The following is a 16,357-nucleotide window of genomic DNA, read 5'->3' as shown; positions in this document are numbered from 1 at the left end:
AGGAAGAAGAGCGATCATGTGGTAGAGAGCGCAGGAAGAAGAGGGATCATAAGGTAGAGAGCAGGAAGAAGAGGGATCATGTGATAGAGAGCGCAGGAAGAAGAGCGATCATGAGGTAGAGCGCGCAGGAAGAAGAGCGATCATGAGGTAGAGAGCGCAGGAAGAAGAGGGGTCATGTGATAGAGAGCGCAGGAAGAAGAGCGATCATGAGGTAGAGCGCGCAGGAAGAAGAGCGATCATGAGGTAGAGAGCGCAGGAAGAAGAGGGGTCATGTGATAGAGAGCGCAGGAAGAGCGATCATGAGGTAGAGAGCGCAGGAAGAAGAGCGATCATGAGGTAGAGAGCGCAGGAAGAGCGATCATGAGGTAGAGAGTGCAGGAAGAAGAGCGATCATGAGGTAGAGAGCGCAGGAAGAAGAGGGATCATGTGGTAGAGAGCACAGGAAGAAGAGCGATCATGAGGTAGAGAGCGCAGGAAGAGCGATCATGAGGTAGAGAGCAGGAGGAAGAGCGATCATGAGGTAGAGAGAGCAGGAAGAGCAATCATCAGGTAAGAGATGGTAACATGAAGACAACAAGGCATGCGAGCGTGCAGTGTTACAGTGACAGTCATGCTATCTGGTCATATTGTCCGCCGCGGCTGTTCACGGTTACAATATTCACCTCCACATCGCAGCCTACAAGGCTCAGGTGGGACAAGGCATAGTACATACGTCTGACCATGTGCACTATGTCCCCGTCACAGTGGTACTCGGGCAGGAAGAACGGGCGCTATGCACACAGGTAAGAGAATACGGCGAGCAAGGCGGCAGAGCAGCTGCGGGGAGTCCGGTATGACAGCACCAGATGGCACCTGGCAGCACCACGTCAGCCGTTCTAAGTGACAGGGTCAGCGCAGTATCACCAGGAGGGGGCGCTGCGCTGGACGGGACTCACCTTCTCCAGCTGACTGTGCACGTGCTGAACAATGAGGTCCAGAGCCACAGAGTTCTCCCCCCCTAAAACACACAATTATCCAAAACATTACATCAGGTGCAGACCCCAGGTGCATATACTACCCGCGGTATACAGGTGGGCGGTCGGGGTCACATGGCGCAGGTACACATACATGACACCACAGGGTGCAGATTACCTCTGGGCACCACGATGTCTGCCAGCTGTACGGTGGGCTCGATATACTGCTCGAACGCCGGCTTCACAAACTTATTGTATTGCTTGATCACCCCGACAATGTCGCGGCCGCGCTCGGTGATGTCTCGCTTCAACCGCCGCACCAGCCGAATGTCAGAGTCTGTATCTACAAACACCTTCATGTCTAAAAGCTGGAGGAAAGCAAAATCACGTAATGGAGCCAATGCCACCCCAGCGTGCAGAAAAGAGATGAGATAGAGGTGCGGTGAGACAGCCGAGCAAGGCAGGGAGCGCGCCCAGATACCGAGCAAAGCAGGGAGCGCGCCCAGATACCGAGCAAAGCAGGGAGCGCGCCCAGATACCGAGCAAAGCAGGGAGCGCGCCCAGACACCGAGCAAGGCAGGGAGCGCGCCCAGACACCGAGCAAGGCAGGGAGCGCGCCCAGATGCCGAGCAAAGCAGGGAGCGCGCCCAGATACCGAGCAAAGCAGGGAGCGCGCCCAGACACCGAGCAAGGCAGGGAGCGCACCCAGATGCCGAGCAAGGCAGGGAGCGCGCCCAGATACCGAGCAAGGCAGGGAGCGCGCCCAGATGCCGAGCAAGGCAGGGAGCGCGCCCAGGTGCCGAGCAAGGCAGGGAGCGCGCCCAGATACCGAGCAAGGCAGGGAGCGCGCCCAGATACCGAGCAAGGCAGGGAGCGCGCCCAGATGCCGAGCAAGGCAGGGAGCGCACCCAGATGCCGAGCAAGGCAGGGAGCGCGCCCAGATACCGAGCAAGGCAGGGAGCGCGCCCAGATGCCGAGCAAGGCAGGGAGCGCGCCCAGGTGCCGAGCAAGGCAGGGAGCGCGCCCAGATACCGAGCAAGGCAGGGAGCGCGCCCAGATACCGAGCAAGGCAGGGAGCGCGCCCAGATGCCGAGCAAGGCAGGGAGCGCGCCCAGGTGCCGGGCGACACGGGGAGCGCACCCAGATACTGGGCGAGGCAGGGAGAGCACCCAGACACTGAGCAAGGCGGGGAAATGCTGAGGGAAGCGAGGAGCACACCCAGACACCGGGCGAGGCAGGGAGCGCGCCCAGATGCCGAGCAAGGCAGGGAGCGCGCCCAGACACCAGGCGAGGCAGGCAGCGCACCCAGACACTGGGCGCGGCAGGGAGCGCACCCAGACACTGGGCGAGGCAGGGGGCGCGCCCAGATGCTGAGCAAGGCAGGGAGCGCGCCCAGACACCAGGCGAGGCAGGCAGTGCACCCAGACACTGGGCGAGGCAGGTAGCGCACCCAGACACCGGGCGAGGCAGGTAGTGCACCCAGACTCCAAGCGAGGCAGGGAGCGCGCCCAGATGCCGAGCAAGGCAGGGAGCGCGCCCAGACACCAGGCGAGGCAGGCAGCGCACCCAGACACCGGGCGCGGCAGGGAGCGCACCCAGACACAGGGCGAGGCAGGGAGCGCGCCCAGATGCCGAGCAAGGCAGGGAGCGCGCCCAGACACCAGGCGAGGCAGGTAGTGCACCCAGACACTGGGCGAGGCAGGGAGCGCACCCAGACACCAGGCGAGGCAGGCAGCGCACCCAGACTCCAAGCGAAGCAGGGAGCGCGCCTAGATGCCGAGCAAGGCAGGGAGCGCGCCCAGACACCAGGCGAGGCAGGCAGCGCACCCAGACACCGGGCGCAGCAGGGAGCGCACCCAGACACAGGGCGAGGCAGGGAGCGCGCCCAGATGCCGAGCAAGGCAGGGAGCGCGCCCAGACACCAGGCGAGGCAGGTAGTGCACCCAGACACTGGGCAAGGCAGGGAGCGCACCCAGACACCAGGCGAGGTAGGGAGCGCACCCAGATGCCAAGCGAGGCAGGGAGCGCACCCAGTCACCAGGCAAGGCAGGGAGCGCACCCAGACACCGAGCGAGGCAGGGAGCGCACCCAGACGCCGAGCGTGGCAGGGGGCGCACCCAGACGCCTAGCGAGGCAGAGAGTGCACCCAGACACCAGGCGAGGCAGGCAGCGCCGAGACACCAGGCGAGGCAGGGAGCGCACCCAGACATCAGGCGAGGCAGGGAGCGCACCCAGACACCGAGCGAGGCAGGGAGCGCACCCAGATGCCAGGTGAGACAGGGAAACGCCAGGGAAAGCCGGGAGTGCACCCAGACACAGGGCGAGGCAGTGAGTGTGCCCAGATGCCAGGCGAGTCGGGGAAACGCTGGGGAAAGCACTCAGACAGCGGGCGAGGCGGGGAGAGCGCCCAGACACCGAGTGAGTCAGGGAAACACCAGGCGAGTCAGGGAAACGCCAGGCGAAGCGGGGAGCGAACCCAGACACCGGACGAGTTGGGAGACCCCAGGCAAAGCGAGGCGTGGAGCGCGCCCAGACGTCAGGCAAGGAGGGGAGCGTGGCCAATCGCCAGGTGAATCAGGGAAATGCTGGGCGAGGTGGGGAGTGCGCTCAGATGCAAGGCGAAGCATGGAGCGAACTCAGATGCAGGGAGAAGAGGGGACAGAGCCCGGAAACAAAGCTGAGCAGAAGCTGTTGATTTTACCTTCAGAAGCTCCTTATTGGCAAAGGAGAGAATTCCCTCAAATATGACAACATTGGCGCCATAAACGGTTTTCTGCAGGAGTAGAAAGGATGGGGTCATACCTTGGTGAAGGGTGGTCTTACACCGGTTGGTTCCCGTGTTATGTCATTATGAGGTCACTCACCCAGTCCTTGCGGCGGCTGTGTGTGGTGAAGTCGTACACCGGCACTTTCACGCTCTTCCCCTTCTTCAGTTTGCGCAGGACACTGACCAGAAGATCGAAGTCAAACGCATCAGGGTGATCGAAGTTATACTCATTCCTGGCGGCCAATTCCTGCTGCTCCTTAGTGAGGATCTGGGAGGACACAACCAGTAATATCCAAGAGCACGAGCACCAGCACCTCATGTCTGGTCTCCGCCACCCACCCCCGATGGCACGGAACCGGGCTCAGCGACACTGGGCACCACATAACCATGATCAGCCCCGGACACTACATACTGAGGCTCAGCCCCGGGCACCACAAATCCTGGCTCAGCCCCGGGCACCAAAGATCCAGGCTCAGCCCCGGGCACCACAGACTCAGGCTCAGCCCCGGGCACCAAAGATCCAGGCTCAGCCCCGGGCACCACAGATCCAGGATTTGATGCAAGCTCGGAGCCTCACGGAGAATGCACACACTACACCGCTCGTACTGCCCACCACTACACCGCTCGTACTGCCCACCACTACACCGCTCGTACTGCCCACCACTACACCGCTCGTACTGCCCACCACTACCCCGCTCGTACTGCCCACCACTACCCCGCTCGTATTGCCCACCACTACCCCGCTCGTACTGCCCACCACTACACCGCTCGTACTGCCCACCACTACCCCGCTCGTACTGCCCACCACTACCCCGCTCGTACTGCCCACCACTACCCCGCTCGTACTGCCCACCACTACCCCGCTCGTACTGCCCACCACTACACCGCTCGTACTGCCCACCACTACACCGCTCGTACTGCCCACCACTACACCGCTCGTACTGCCCACCACTACACCGCTCGTACTGCCCACCACTACACCGCTCGCACTGCCCACCACTACACCGCTCGTACTGCCCACCACTACACCGCTCGTACTGCCCACCACTACCCCGCTCGTACTGCCCACCACTACCCCGCTCGTACTGCCCACCACTACACCGCTCGTACTGCCCACCACTACCCCGCTCGTACTGCCCACCACTACACCGCTCGTACTGCCCACCACTACACCGCTCGTACTGCCCACCACTACACCGCTCGTACTGCCCACCACTACACCGCTCGTACTGCCCACCACTACACCGCTCGTACTGCCCACCACTACACCGCTCGTACTGCCCACCACTACACCGCTCGTACTGCCCACCACTACACCGCTCGTACTGCCCACCACTACACCGCTCGTACTGCCCACCACTACACCGCTCGTACTGCCCACCACTACACCGCTCGTACTGCCCACCACTACCCCGCTCGTACTGCCCACCACTACCCCGCTCGTACTGCCCACCACTACCCCGCTCGTACTGCCCACCACTACACCGCTCGTACTGCCCACCACTACACCGCTCGTACTGCCCACCACTACACCGCTCGTACTGCCCACCACTACACCGCTCGTACTGCCCACCACTACACCGCTCGTACTGCCCACTACACCGCTCGTACTGCCCACCACTACACCGCTCGTACTGCCCACCACTACACCGCTCGTACTGCCCACCACTACACCGCTCATACTGCCCACCACTACACCGCTCGTACTGCCCACCACTACACCGCTGGTACTGCCCACCATTACACCGCTGCACTGCCCACCACTACACTGCTCGTACTGCCCACCACTACACCGCTCGTACTGCCCACCACTACACCGCTCGTACTGCCCACCACTACACCGCTCGTACTGCCCACCACTACACCGCTCGTACTGCCCACCACTACACCGCTCGTACTGCCCACTACACCGCTCGTACTGCCCACCACTACACCGCTCGTACTGCCCACCACTACACCGCTCGTACTGCCCACCACTACACCGCTCATACTGCCCACCACTACACCGCTCGTACTGCCCACCACTACACCGCTGGTACTGCCCACCATTACACCGCTGCACTGCCCACCACTACACTGCTCGTACTGCCCACCACTACACCGCTCGTACTGCCCACCACTACACCGCTCGTACTGCCCACCACTACACCGCTGGTACTGCCCACCATTACACCGCTGCACTGCCCACCACTACACTGCTCGTACTGCCCACCACTACACCGCTCGTACTGCCCACCACTACACCGCTCATACTGCCCACCACTACACCGCTCGTACTGCCCACCACTACACCGCTGGTACTGCCCACCATTACACCGCTCGCACTGCCCACCACTACACCGCTCGTACTGCCCACCACTACACCGCTGGTACTGCCCACCAATACACTGCTCGCACTGCCCACCACTACACTGCTCGTACTGCCCACCACTACACCGCTGCACCGCTTGTACTGCACCACATGCTGGGCTAGATAAGAGCACCAATAAAGCCGCCACGAGGAAATCTAGAGTGCGCCCCCGGTCACCATTACCACCGTGGCCTGATCATCATTACTACCACCATACAGCGGGCGCCGTACAGCATCGCCTGCCCTCTTCGGGATGGGTCGTGGTGCCCCTTGGTGGCTGGCAAAGGGAGAACACAACACCACAGAAGGGGAGGACCCTGAATTTCAGGAATGTGGCGTGATGACATCACCACAGGGGAGGAGTCACAAAGAGCGGTAACAGTGGGCGGTAATGGGGGGGCTCCCACCTTATAGAAGCAGTCCATGGACAGGAGCACCACCCACGGCACGTCCAGAGCTTCTATAATCTTATTGGCCACAGTCGTCTTCCCCGATGCGCTGCCCCCGCACAGACCTGGAAGAGAGAATCATGGGTGTCAGACTAAAGCACTGCGAGGCCACGCTGTGCCGCCACACCAACTCACCGATCACAAAAGCCTCCTTGAAAGGGGTCCCCGACTCGTTGTACCAGGGAGGGCGTCCGGCCGTGTAGATGGTCCTCTTACTGGTGCGCAACAATGGAGGCTCTGTTTTACTCTGACTGGTGGTGCGTTTCCGGGGTGACAGAGACGGGGTGAGAGGCAGTCGGGTGAGCAGGGTGTCCAGAGAGTCTTCGCCACTGTCACTGACCACAGGAAGGAGAAAAGTCAGTGTCACCTCCTCCACTTCATCCCTCCCTGCAGAACGCCTCTCCGCTCCACGCCTGCAGGATACCTCTCCACTCCTCCCGTGCAGGACGCCTCTCCGCTCCTTCCCCTGCAGGACGCCTTCTCGCTCCTCCCCCTGCAGGACGCCTCACCGCTCCTCCCCCTGCAGGACGCCTCTCCGCTCCTCCCCCTGCAGGACGCCTCACCGCTCCTCCCCCTGCAGGACGCCTCTCCGATCCTCCTCCTGCAGGATGCCTCACCGCTCCTCCCCCTGCAGGACGCCTCTCCGATCCTCCCCCTGCAGGACGCCTCACCGCTCCTCCCCCTGCAGGACGCCTCTCCGCTCCTTCACCTGCAGGACGTGTCTCCGCTCCTCCCCCTGCAGGACGCCTCTCCGCTCCTCCCCCTGCAGGATGCCTCTTTGCTCCTCCCCCTGCAGGACGTGTCTCCGCTCCTCCCCCTGCAGGATACCTCTCCGCTCCTCCCCCTGCAGGACGCCTCACCGCTCCTCCCCCTGCAGGACGCCTCTCCGATCCTCCCCCTGCAGGACGCCTCTCCGATCCTCCCCCTGCAGGACACTTCTCCGCTCCACGCCTGCAGGACACCTCTCCGCTCCACGCCTGCAGGATACCTCTCCGCTCCACGCCTGCAGGATGCCTCTCCGCTCCACGCCTGCAGGATACCTCTCCGCTCCACGCCTGCAGGATGCCTCTCCGCTCCACGCCTGCAGGATGCCTCTCCGCTCCACGCCTGCAGGATGCCTCTCCGCTCCACGCCTGCAGGACGCCTCTCCGCTCCTCCCCCTGCAGGACGCCTCTCCGCTCCTCCCCCTGCAGGACGCCTCACCGCTCCTCCCCCTGCAGGACGCCTCTCCGATCCTCCCCCTGCAGGACGCCTCACCGCTCCTCCCCCTGCAGGACGCCTCTCCGATCCTCCCCCTGCAGGACGCCTCACCGCTCCTCCCCCTGCAGGACGCCTCTCCGCTCCTTCACCTGCAGGACGTGTCTCCGCTCCTCCCCCTGCAGGACGCCTCTCCGCTCCTCCCCTTGCAGGATGCCTCTTTGCTCCTCCCCCTGCAGGACGTGTCTCCGCTCCTCCCCCTGCAGGATACCTCTCCGCTCCTCCCCCTGCAGGACGCCTCACCGCTCCTCCCCCTGCAGGACGCCTCTCCGATCCTCCCCCTGCAGGACGCCTCTCCGATCCTCCCCCTGCAGGACGCTTCTCCGCTCCACGCCTGCAGGACACCTCTCCGCTCCACGCCTGCAGGATACCTCTCCGCTCCACGCCTGCAGGATGCCTCTCCGCTCCACGCCTGCAGGATACCTCTCCGCTCCACGCCTGCAGGATACCTCTCCGCTCCACGCCTGCAGGATGCCTCTCCGCTCCACGCCTGCAGGATGCCTCTCCGCTCCACGCCTGCAGGACGCCTCTCCGCTCCTTCCCCTGCAGGACGCCTTCTCGCTCCTCCCCCTGCAGGACGCCTCACCGCTCCTCCCCCTGCAGGACGCCTCTCCGATCCTCCCCCTGCAGGACGCCTCACCGCTCCTCCCCCTGCAGGACGCCTCACCGCTCCTCCCCCTGCAGGACGCCTCTCCGATCCTCCCCCTGCAGGACGCCTCACCGCTCCTCCACCTGCAGGACGCCTCTCCGCTCCTTCACCTGCAGGACGTGTCTCCGCTCCTCCCCCTGCAGGACGCCTCTCCGCTCCTCCCCCTGCAGGATGCCTCTTTGCTCCTCCCCCTGCAGGACGCCTCTCTGCTCCTCCCCCTGCAGGATACCTCTCCGCTCCTCCCCCTGCAGGACGCCTCTCCGTTCCTCCCCCTGCAGGACGTCTCTCCGCTCCTCCCCTGCAGGACACCTCTCTGCTCCTCCCCCTGCAGGACGCCTCTCCGCTCCTTCCCCTGCAGGACGCCTCTCCACTCCTCCCCCTGAAGGACACCTCTCCGCTCCTCCCCTGCAGGACGCCTCTCCGCTCCTCCGCCTGCAGGACACCTCTCCGCTTCTCCCCTGCAGATCGCCTCTCCGCTCCTCCCCTGCAGATCGCCTCTCCGCTCCTCCCCCTGCAGGAAGCCTCTCCGCTCCTCCCCCTGCAGGATGTGTCTCCGCTCCTCCCCCTGCAGGATACCTCTCCGCTCCACGCCTGCAGGATACCTCTCCGCTCTTCCCCCTGCAGGACGCCTCTCGCTCCTCCCCCCGCAGGACGTCTCTCCGCTCCTCCCCTGCAGGTCGCCTCTCCGCTCCTGCCCCTGCAGGACGCCTCCCGCTCCTCCCCTTGTAGGACTCCTCTCCGCTCCTCCCCTGCAGATCGCCTCTCCGCTCCACGCCTGCAGGATACCTCTCCGCTCCTCCACCTGCAGGACGCCTCTCCGCTCCTCCCCCTGCAGGACGTCTCTCCGCTCCTCCCCTGCAGGTCGCCTCTCCGCTCCTCCTCCTGCAGGACGCCTCTCCGCTCCTCCCCTTGTAGGACTCCTCTCCGCTCCTCCCCTGCAGATCGCCTCTCCGCTCCTCCCCCTGTAGGACGCCTCTTCGCTCCTCCCCTGCAGGACGCCTCTCTGCTCCTCCCCCTGCAGGACGCCTCTCTGCTCCTCCCCCTGCAGGATACCTCTCGCTCCACGCCTGCAGGATACCTCTCCGCTCCTCCCCCTGCAGGACGTCTCTCCACTCCTCCCCTGCAGGTCGCCTCACCGCTCCTCCCCCTGCAGGACGCCTCTCCGCTCCTCCCCTTGTAGGATGTCTCTCCGCTCCTCCCCTGCAGATCGCCTCTCCGCTCCTCCCCCTGTAGGATGCCTCCCGCTCCTCCCCCTGCAGGACGCCTCTCCGCTCCTCCCCCTGCAGGACGCCTCTCCGCTCCTCCCCCTGTAGGACGCCTCTCCGCTCCTCCCCCTGTAGGACGCCTCTCCGCTCCTCCCCTGTAGGACGCCTCTCCGCTCCTCCCCCTGCAGGACGCCTCTCCGCTCCTCCCCCTGCAGGATGCCTCTCCGCTCCTCCCCCTGCAGGACCCCTCTCCGCTCCTCCCCCTGCAGGACGCCTCTCCGCTCCTCCCCTTGCAGGACGCCTCTCTGCTCCTCCCCCTGTAGGACGCCTCTCCGCTCCTCCCCTGCAGGATGCCTCTCCGCTCCTCCCCCTGCAGGACGCCTCACCGCTCCTTCCCCTGCAGGACGCCTCTCCGCTCCTCCTACTGCAGGAGGGGAGAAGAGCGCGAGATGCTCCACCTAACACAGGAGAAGAGCCTGAGATACTCCGTCCACCACAGGAGTAGAGGGTGAGATACTCCGCCCACCACAGGATAAGAGCCTGAGATACTCCGCCCACCACAGAAGGAAAAGCCTGAGATACTCCGCCCACCATAGGAGAAGAGCCTGAGATACCCCACCCACCACAGGAGAAGAGCCAGAGATACTCCGCCCACCACAGAAGAGCCTGAGATACTCCGCCCACCACAGGAAAAGAGCCTGAGATACTCCGCCCACCATAGGAGAAGAGCCTGAGATACTCCGCCCACCACAGGAGAAGAGCCAGAGATACTCCGCCCACCACAGGAGAAGAGCCAGAGATACTCCGCCCACCACAGGAGAAGAGCCAGAGATACTCCGCCCACCACAGAAGAGCCTGAGTTACTCCGCCCACCACAGGAGAACAGCCTGAGATATGCCGCCCACCACAGGAGAAAAGCCTAAGATACTCCGCCCACCAAAGGAGGAAGGGCCAGAAATACTCCGCCCGCCACAGGGGGAAGGGTCTAAGGTACTCCGCCCACAAGGGCCAGAGATACTCCTCCCACCTCAATGGGAAGGGTGTCAGATATACCGCTCACCACAGGGGGGAAGGGCCTGAGATACTCCGCCCATCATAGGAGAAGAGCCTGAGATAGTCCACCCATCACAGGGGGAAGGGCCTGAGATACTACGCCCACTATAGCAGAAGAGTCTGAGATACTCCGCCCACCACAGGAAAGGAGCCTGAGATACTCCGCCCACCACAGGGGGAAGGGCCTCAGATACTCCGCCCACCACAGGAGAAGAGGGTGAGATACTCCACCCACCACAGAAGAGCCTGAGATACTCCGCCCACCACAGGAAAAGAGCCTGAGATACTCAGCTCACCACAGAGGGAAAAGCCTGAGATACTCCGCTCACCATAGGAGAAGAGCCTGAGATACTCCGCCCACCACAGAAGAGCCTGAGTTACTCCGCCCACCACAGGAGAACAGCCTGAGATACGCCGCCCACCACAGGAGAAGAGCCTAAGATACTCCTCCCACCACAGGAGTAGAGCCTGAGATACTCCTCCCACCACAGGAGTAGAGCCTGAGATACTCCTCCCACCACAGAGGGAAAAGCCTGAGATACTCCTCCCACCACAGGAAAAGAGCCTGAGATACCTCCGCTCACCACAGAGGGATAAGCCTGAGATACTCCGCCCACCATAGGAAAAGAGCCTAAGATACTCCGCCCACCACAGGAGAGCCTGAGTTACTCCTCCCACCACAGAGGGAAAAGCCTGAGATACTCCGCCCACCATAGGAGAAGAGCCTGAGATACTCCGCCCACCACAGGAGAAGAGACTGATATACTCCGCCCACCACAGGAGAAGAGCCTGAGATACTCCGCTCACCACAGGAGTAGAGCCTGAGATACTCCTCCCACCACAGAGGGAAAAGCCTGAGATACTCCTCCCACCACAGGAGAAGAGCCTAAGATACTCCGCCCACCACAGGAGAAGAGCCTGATATACTCTGCCCACCACAGGGGGAAGGGTCTAAGGTACTCCGCCCACAAGGGACAGAGATACTCCGCCCACCACAGGGGGAAGAGCCTTAGATACTCCACCCACCACAGGGGGAAGGGCCTGAGATATTCTGCCCACCACAGGGGGAAGAGCCTTAGATACTCCACCCACCACAGGGGGAAGACCCTGAGATCCTCCGCCCACCACAGGAGAAGAGGGTGAGATACTCCGCCCACCTCAATGGGAAGAGTGTCAGATATACCGCTCACCACAGTGGGAAGAGTCTGAGATACTCCGCCCACCACAGGGGGAAGAGTCTGAGATACTCCGCCCACCACAGGAGAAGAGGGTGAGATTCTCCGCCCACCATAGAAGGGCCTGAGATACTCCGCCAACCACAGGATAAGGGCCAGAGATACTCCGCCCACCACAGGAGGAATTGCCTGAGTTACTCCTCCCACCATAGGAGAAGAGCCTGAGATACTCCGCCCACCACAGGGGAAGGGCCTAAGATCCTCCGCCCACCACAGGGGGAGGGGCCTAAAATCCTCCGCCAACCACAGGGGGAAGGGCCTGAGATACTCCACCCACGACAGGGGGAAGAGCCTGAGATACTCGGCCCACCACAGGGGAAGGGCCTAAGATTCTCCGCCCACCACAGGGGGAGGGGCCTAAGATACTTCGCCCACCACAGGGGGAAGGGCCTGAGATACTCCGCCCAAAACAGGGGGAAGGGCCTAAGATACTCCGCCCACCACAGGGGGAAGGGCCTGAGATCCTCCGCCCACCACAGGGGGAAGAGCCTGAGATCCTCCGCCCACCACAGGGGGAAGAGCCTGAGATCCTCCGCCCACCACAGGGGGAAGAGCCTGAGATTCTCCGCCCACCACAGGGGAAGGGCCTGAGATCCTCCGCCCACCACAGGGGGAAGGGCCTGAGATACTCCGCCCAAAACAGGGGGAAGGTCCTAAGATTCTCCGCCCACCACAGGGGAAGGGCCTAAGATTTTCCGCCCACCACAGGGGGAAGAGCCTGAGATCCTCCGCCCACCACAGGTTGAAGAGCCTGAGATCCTCCGCCCACCACAGGGGGAAGGGCCTGAGATCCTCCGCCCACCACAGGGGGAAGGGCCTGAGATCCTCCGCCCACCACAGGGGGAAGGGCCTGAGATCCTCCGCCCACCACAGGGGGAAGGGCCTGAGATCCTCCGCCCACCACAGGGGGAAGGGCCTGAGATCCTCCGCCCACCACAGGGGGAAGGGCCTGAGATCCTCCGCCCACCACAGGGGGAAGGGCCTGAGATCCTCCGCCCACCACAGGGGGAAGGGCCTGAGATCCTCCGCCCACCACAGGGGGAAGGGCCTGAGATCCTCCGCCCACCACAGGGGGAAGAGCCTGAGATCCTTCGCCCACCACAGGGGGAAGAGCCTGAGATCCTCCGCCCACCACAGGGGGAAGGGCCTGAGATCCTCCGCCCACCACAGGGGGAAGAGCCTGAGATCCTCCGCCCACCACAGGGGGAAGAGCCTGAGATCCTCCGCCCACCACAGGGGGAAGAGCCTGAGATCCTCCGCCCACCACAGGGGGAAGGGCCTGAGATCCTCCGCCCACCACAGGGTGAAGGGCCTGATATCCTCCGCCCACCACAGGGGGAAGGGCCTGAGATCCTCCGCCCACCACAGGGGGAAGGGCCTGAGATCCTCCGCCCACCACAGGGGGAAGGGCCTGAGATCCTCCGCCCACCACAGGGGGAAGGGCCTGAGATCCTCCGCCCACCACAGGAGAAGAGCATGAGATCCTCCGCCCACCACAGGGGGAAGGGCCTGAGATCCTCCGCCCACCACAGGGGGAAGGGCCTGAGATCCTCCGCCCACCACAGGGGGAAGGGCCTGAGATCCTCCGCCCACCACAGGGGGAAGAGCCTGAGATCCTCCGCCCACCACAGGGGGAAGGGCCTGAGATCCTCAGCCCACCACAGGGGGAAGGGCCTGAGATCCTCCGCCCACCACAGGGGGAAGAGCCTGAGATCCTCCGCCCACCACAGGGGGAAGGGCCTGAGATCCTCCGCCCACCACAGGGGGAAGGGCCTGAGATCCTCCGCCCACCACAGGGGGAAGGGCCTGAGATCCTCCGCCCACCACAGGGGGAAGGGCCTGATATCCTCCGCCCACCACAGGAGAAGAGCATGAGATCCTCCTCCCACCACAGGGGGAAGTGCCTGAGATCCTCCGCCCACCACAGGGGGAAGGGCCTGATATCCTCCGCCCACCACAGGGGGAAGGGCCTGATATCCTCCGCCCACCACAGGGGGAAGGGCCTGATATCCTCCGCCCACCACAGGGGGAAGGGCCTGATATACTCCGCCCACCACAGGGGGAAGGGCCTGAGATCCTCCGCCCACCACAGGGGGAAGGGCCTGAGATCCTCCGCCCACCACAGGGGGAAGGGCCTGATATCCTCCGCCCACTACGGGTGAGGTTGTAATCTCACACACTCCGCCCAGCAGGGGGCACTGAGGAGTCGCACATGGAGGCCGCACAGATCCCGGACATCGCCATACACAGTCCCGCCCGGAGTCCGCACCCGTCTGCCCCGCACCTGTGTGTCCGTCCTCGCCCGGGCTCCCCCTCCATCTCCCCGCAGCCTCTCTTCTCTACCGCTCTCTTCTCCATACCGGAACAAGTGCGCCGCATCACAGACTACAACTTCCAGCGTCCACTGCGTCTGGTGACGTCATCTCCCGGCATCCCGCGCGTCATACAGTGTCACTCTGCTGCAGACGGAGAGAGCAGAGTATCACATGTGAACCAATCAGATCGCTGCTATGATCCAGGCTAAACACGTGAAAGCAGGAATGGGATTGGTGACTTTGTCTCCTCTACAGCTTCAGTATCACACCTGATTGGTGGAAGCTGAGGACTAAACATGTGACTTTAGGTGCGGTACAGGAGGAGATGTCGGGGCGGTGCGGTACAGGAGGAGGTGTCGGGGCGGTGCGGTACAGGAGGAGGTGTCGCGGCGGGGCGGTACAGGAGGAGGTGTGGGGGCGGTGCGGTACAGGAGGAGGTGTCGGGGCGGTGCGGTACAGGAGGAGGTGTCGGGGCGGTGCGGTACAGGAGAAGGTGTCGGGGCGGTGCGGTACAGGAGGAGGTGTCGGAGCGGTGCGGTACAGGAGGTGGTGTCGGGGCGGTGCGGTACAGGAGGAGGTGTCTGGGCGGTGCGGTACAGGAGGAGGTGTCGGGGCGGTGCGGTACAGGAGGAGGTGTCGGGGCGGGACGGTACAGGAGGAGGTGTCGGGGCGGTACAGGAGGAGGTGTCGGGGCGGTGCGGTACAGGAGGAGGTGTCGGGGCGGTACAGGAGGAGGTGTCGGGGCGGTGCGGTACAGGAGGAGGTGTCGGGGCGGTGAGGTACAGGAGGAGGTGTCGGGGCGGTACAGGAGGAGGTGTCGGGGCGGTGTGGTACAGGAGGAGGTGTCGGGGCGGTGCGGTACAGGAGGAGGTGTCGGGGCGGTGCGGTACAGGAGGAGGTGTCGGGGCGGTGCGGTACAGGAGGAGGTGTCGGGGCGGTGCGGTACAGGAGGAGGTGTCGGGGCGGTGCGGTACAGGAGGAGGTGTCGGGGCGGTGCGGTACAGGAGGAGGTGTCGGGGCGGGGCGGTACAGGAGGAGGTGTCGGGGCGGTACAGGAGGAGGTGTCGGGGCGGTGCGGTACAGGAGGAGGTGTCGGGGCGGTGCGGTACAGGAGGAGGTGTCGGGGCGGTGCGGTACAGGAGGAGGTGTCGGGGCGGTGCGGTACAGGAGGAGGTGTCGGGGCGGTGCGGTACAGGAGGAGGTGTCGGGGCGGTGCGGTACAGGAGGAGGTGTCGGGGTGGTGCGGTACAGGAGGGGGTGTCGGGGCGGTGCGATACAGGAGGAGGTGTCGGGGCGGTGCGGTACAGGAGGAGGTGTCGGGGCGGTACAGGAGGAGGTGTCGGGGCGGTGTGGTACAGGAGGAGGTGTCGGGTCGGTACAGGAGGAGGTGTCGGGGCGGTGCGGTACAGGAGGAGGTGTCGGGGCGGTACAGGAGGAGGTGTCGGGGCGGTGCGGTACAGGAGGAGGTGTCGGGGCGGTGTGGTACAGGAGGAGGTGTCGGGGCGGTGCGGTACAGGAGGGGGTGTCGGGGCGGTGCGATACAGGAGGAGGTGTCGGGGCGGTGCGGTACAGGAGGGGGTGTCGGGGCGGTACAGGAGGAGGTGTCGGGGCGGTACAGGAGGAGGTGTCGGGGCGGTGCGGTACAGGAGGAGGTGTCGGGGCGGTGCGGTACAGGAGGAGGTGTCGGGGCGGGGCGATACAGGATGAGGTGTCGGGGCGGTGCGGTACAGGAGGAGGTGTCGGGGCGGTGCGGTACAGGAGGAGGTGTCGGGGCGGGGCGGTACAGGAGGGGGTGTCGGGGCGGTACAGGAGGAGGTGTCGGGGCGGTGTGGTACAGGAGGAGGTGTCGGGGCGGTGCGGTACAGGAGGAGGTGTCGGGGCGGGGCGATACAGGAGGAGGTGTCGGGGCGGTGCGGTACAGGAGGGGGTGTCGGGGCGGTACAGGAGGAGGTGTCGGGGTGGTGTGGTAAAGGAGGAGGTGTCGGGGCGGTGTGGTACAGGAGGAGGTGTCGGGGCGGTGCGGTACAGGAGGAGGTGTCGGGGCGGGGCGATACAGGAGGAGGTGTCGGGGCGGTGCGGTACAGGAGGGGGTGTCGGGGCGGTACAGGAGGAGGTGTCGGGGCG

At 64.3% G+C, this 16,357-nt stretch overlaps 1 protein-coding gene across 1 annotated transcript in view; it reads right to left on the bottom strand.

Annotated features, from left to right (window-relative positions):
* Positions 1–14,440, bottom strand: part of LOC138638896 (uridine-cytidine kinase-like 1) — a 30,688-nt gene extending 16,248 nt beyond the window's left edge. Inside the window, exons 1-7 of the mRNA XM_069728610.1 lie at positions 14,203–14,440; positions 6,655–6,854; positions 6,478–6,584; positions 3,818–3,988; positions 3,655–3,726; positions 1,132–1,321; positions 936–997 (exon numbers count right to left, since the gene is read on the bottom strand). Coding sequence (XP_069584711.1) covers positions 936–997; positions 1,132–1,321; positions 3,655–3,726; positions 3,818–3,988; positions 6,478–6,584; positions 6,655–6,854; positions 14,203–14,297 — 897 coding nt within the window. The 5' untranslated portion in view covers positions 14,298–14,440. The remainder of the gene's footprint in view (positions 1–935; positions 998–1,131; positions 1,322–3,654; positions 3,727–3,817; positions 3,989–6,477; positions 6,585–6,654; positions 6,855–14,202) is intronic.
* Positions 14,441–16,357: the final 1,917 nt, after the last annotated feature.

Source organism: Ranitomeya imitator, chromosome 5 (assembly GCF_032444005.1).
Source record: "Ranitomeya imitator isolate aRanImi1 chromosome 5, aRanImi1.pri, whole genome shotgun sequence".
NCBI lineage: Eukaryota > Metazoa > Chordata > Amphibia > Anura > Dendrobatidae > Ranitomeya > Ranitomeya imitator.
Note: the sequence above shows the minus strand (reverse complement) of the source record. Positions and strands in the feature narration are given on the sequence as shown.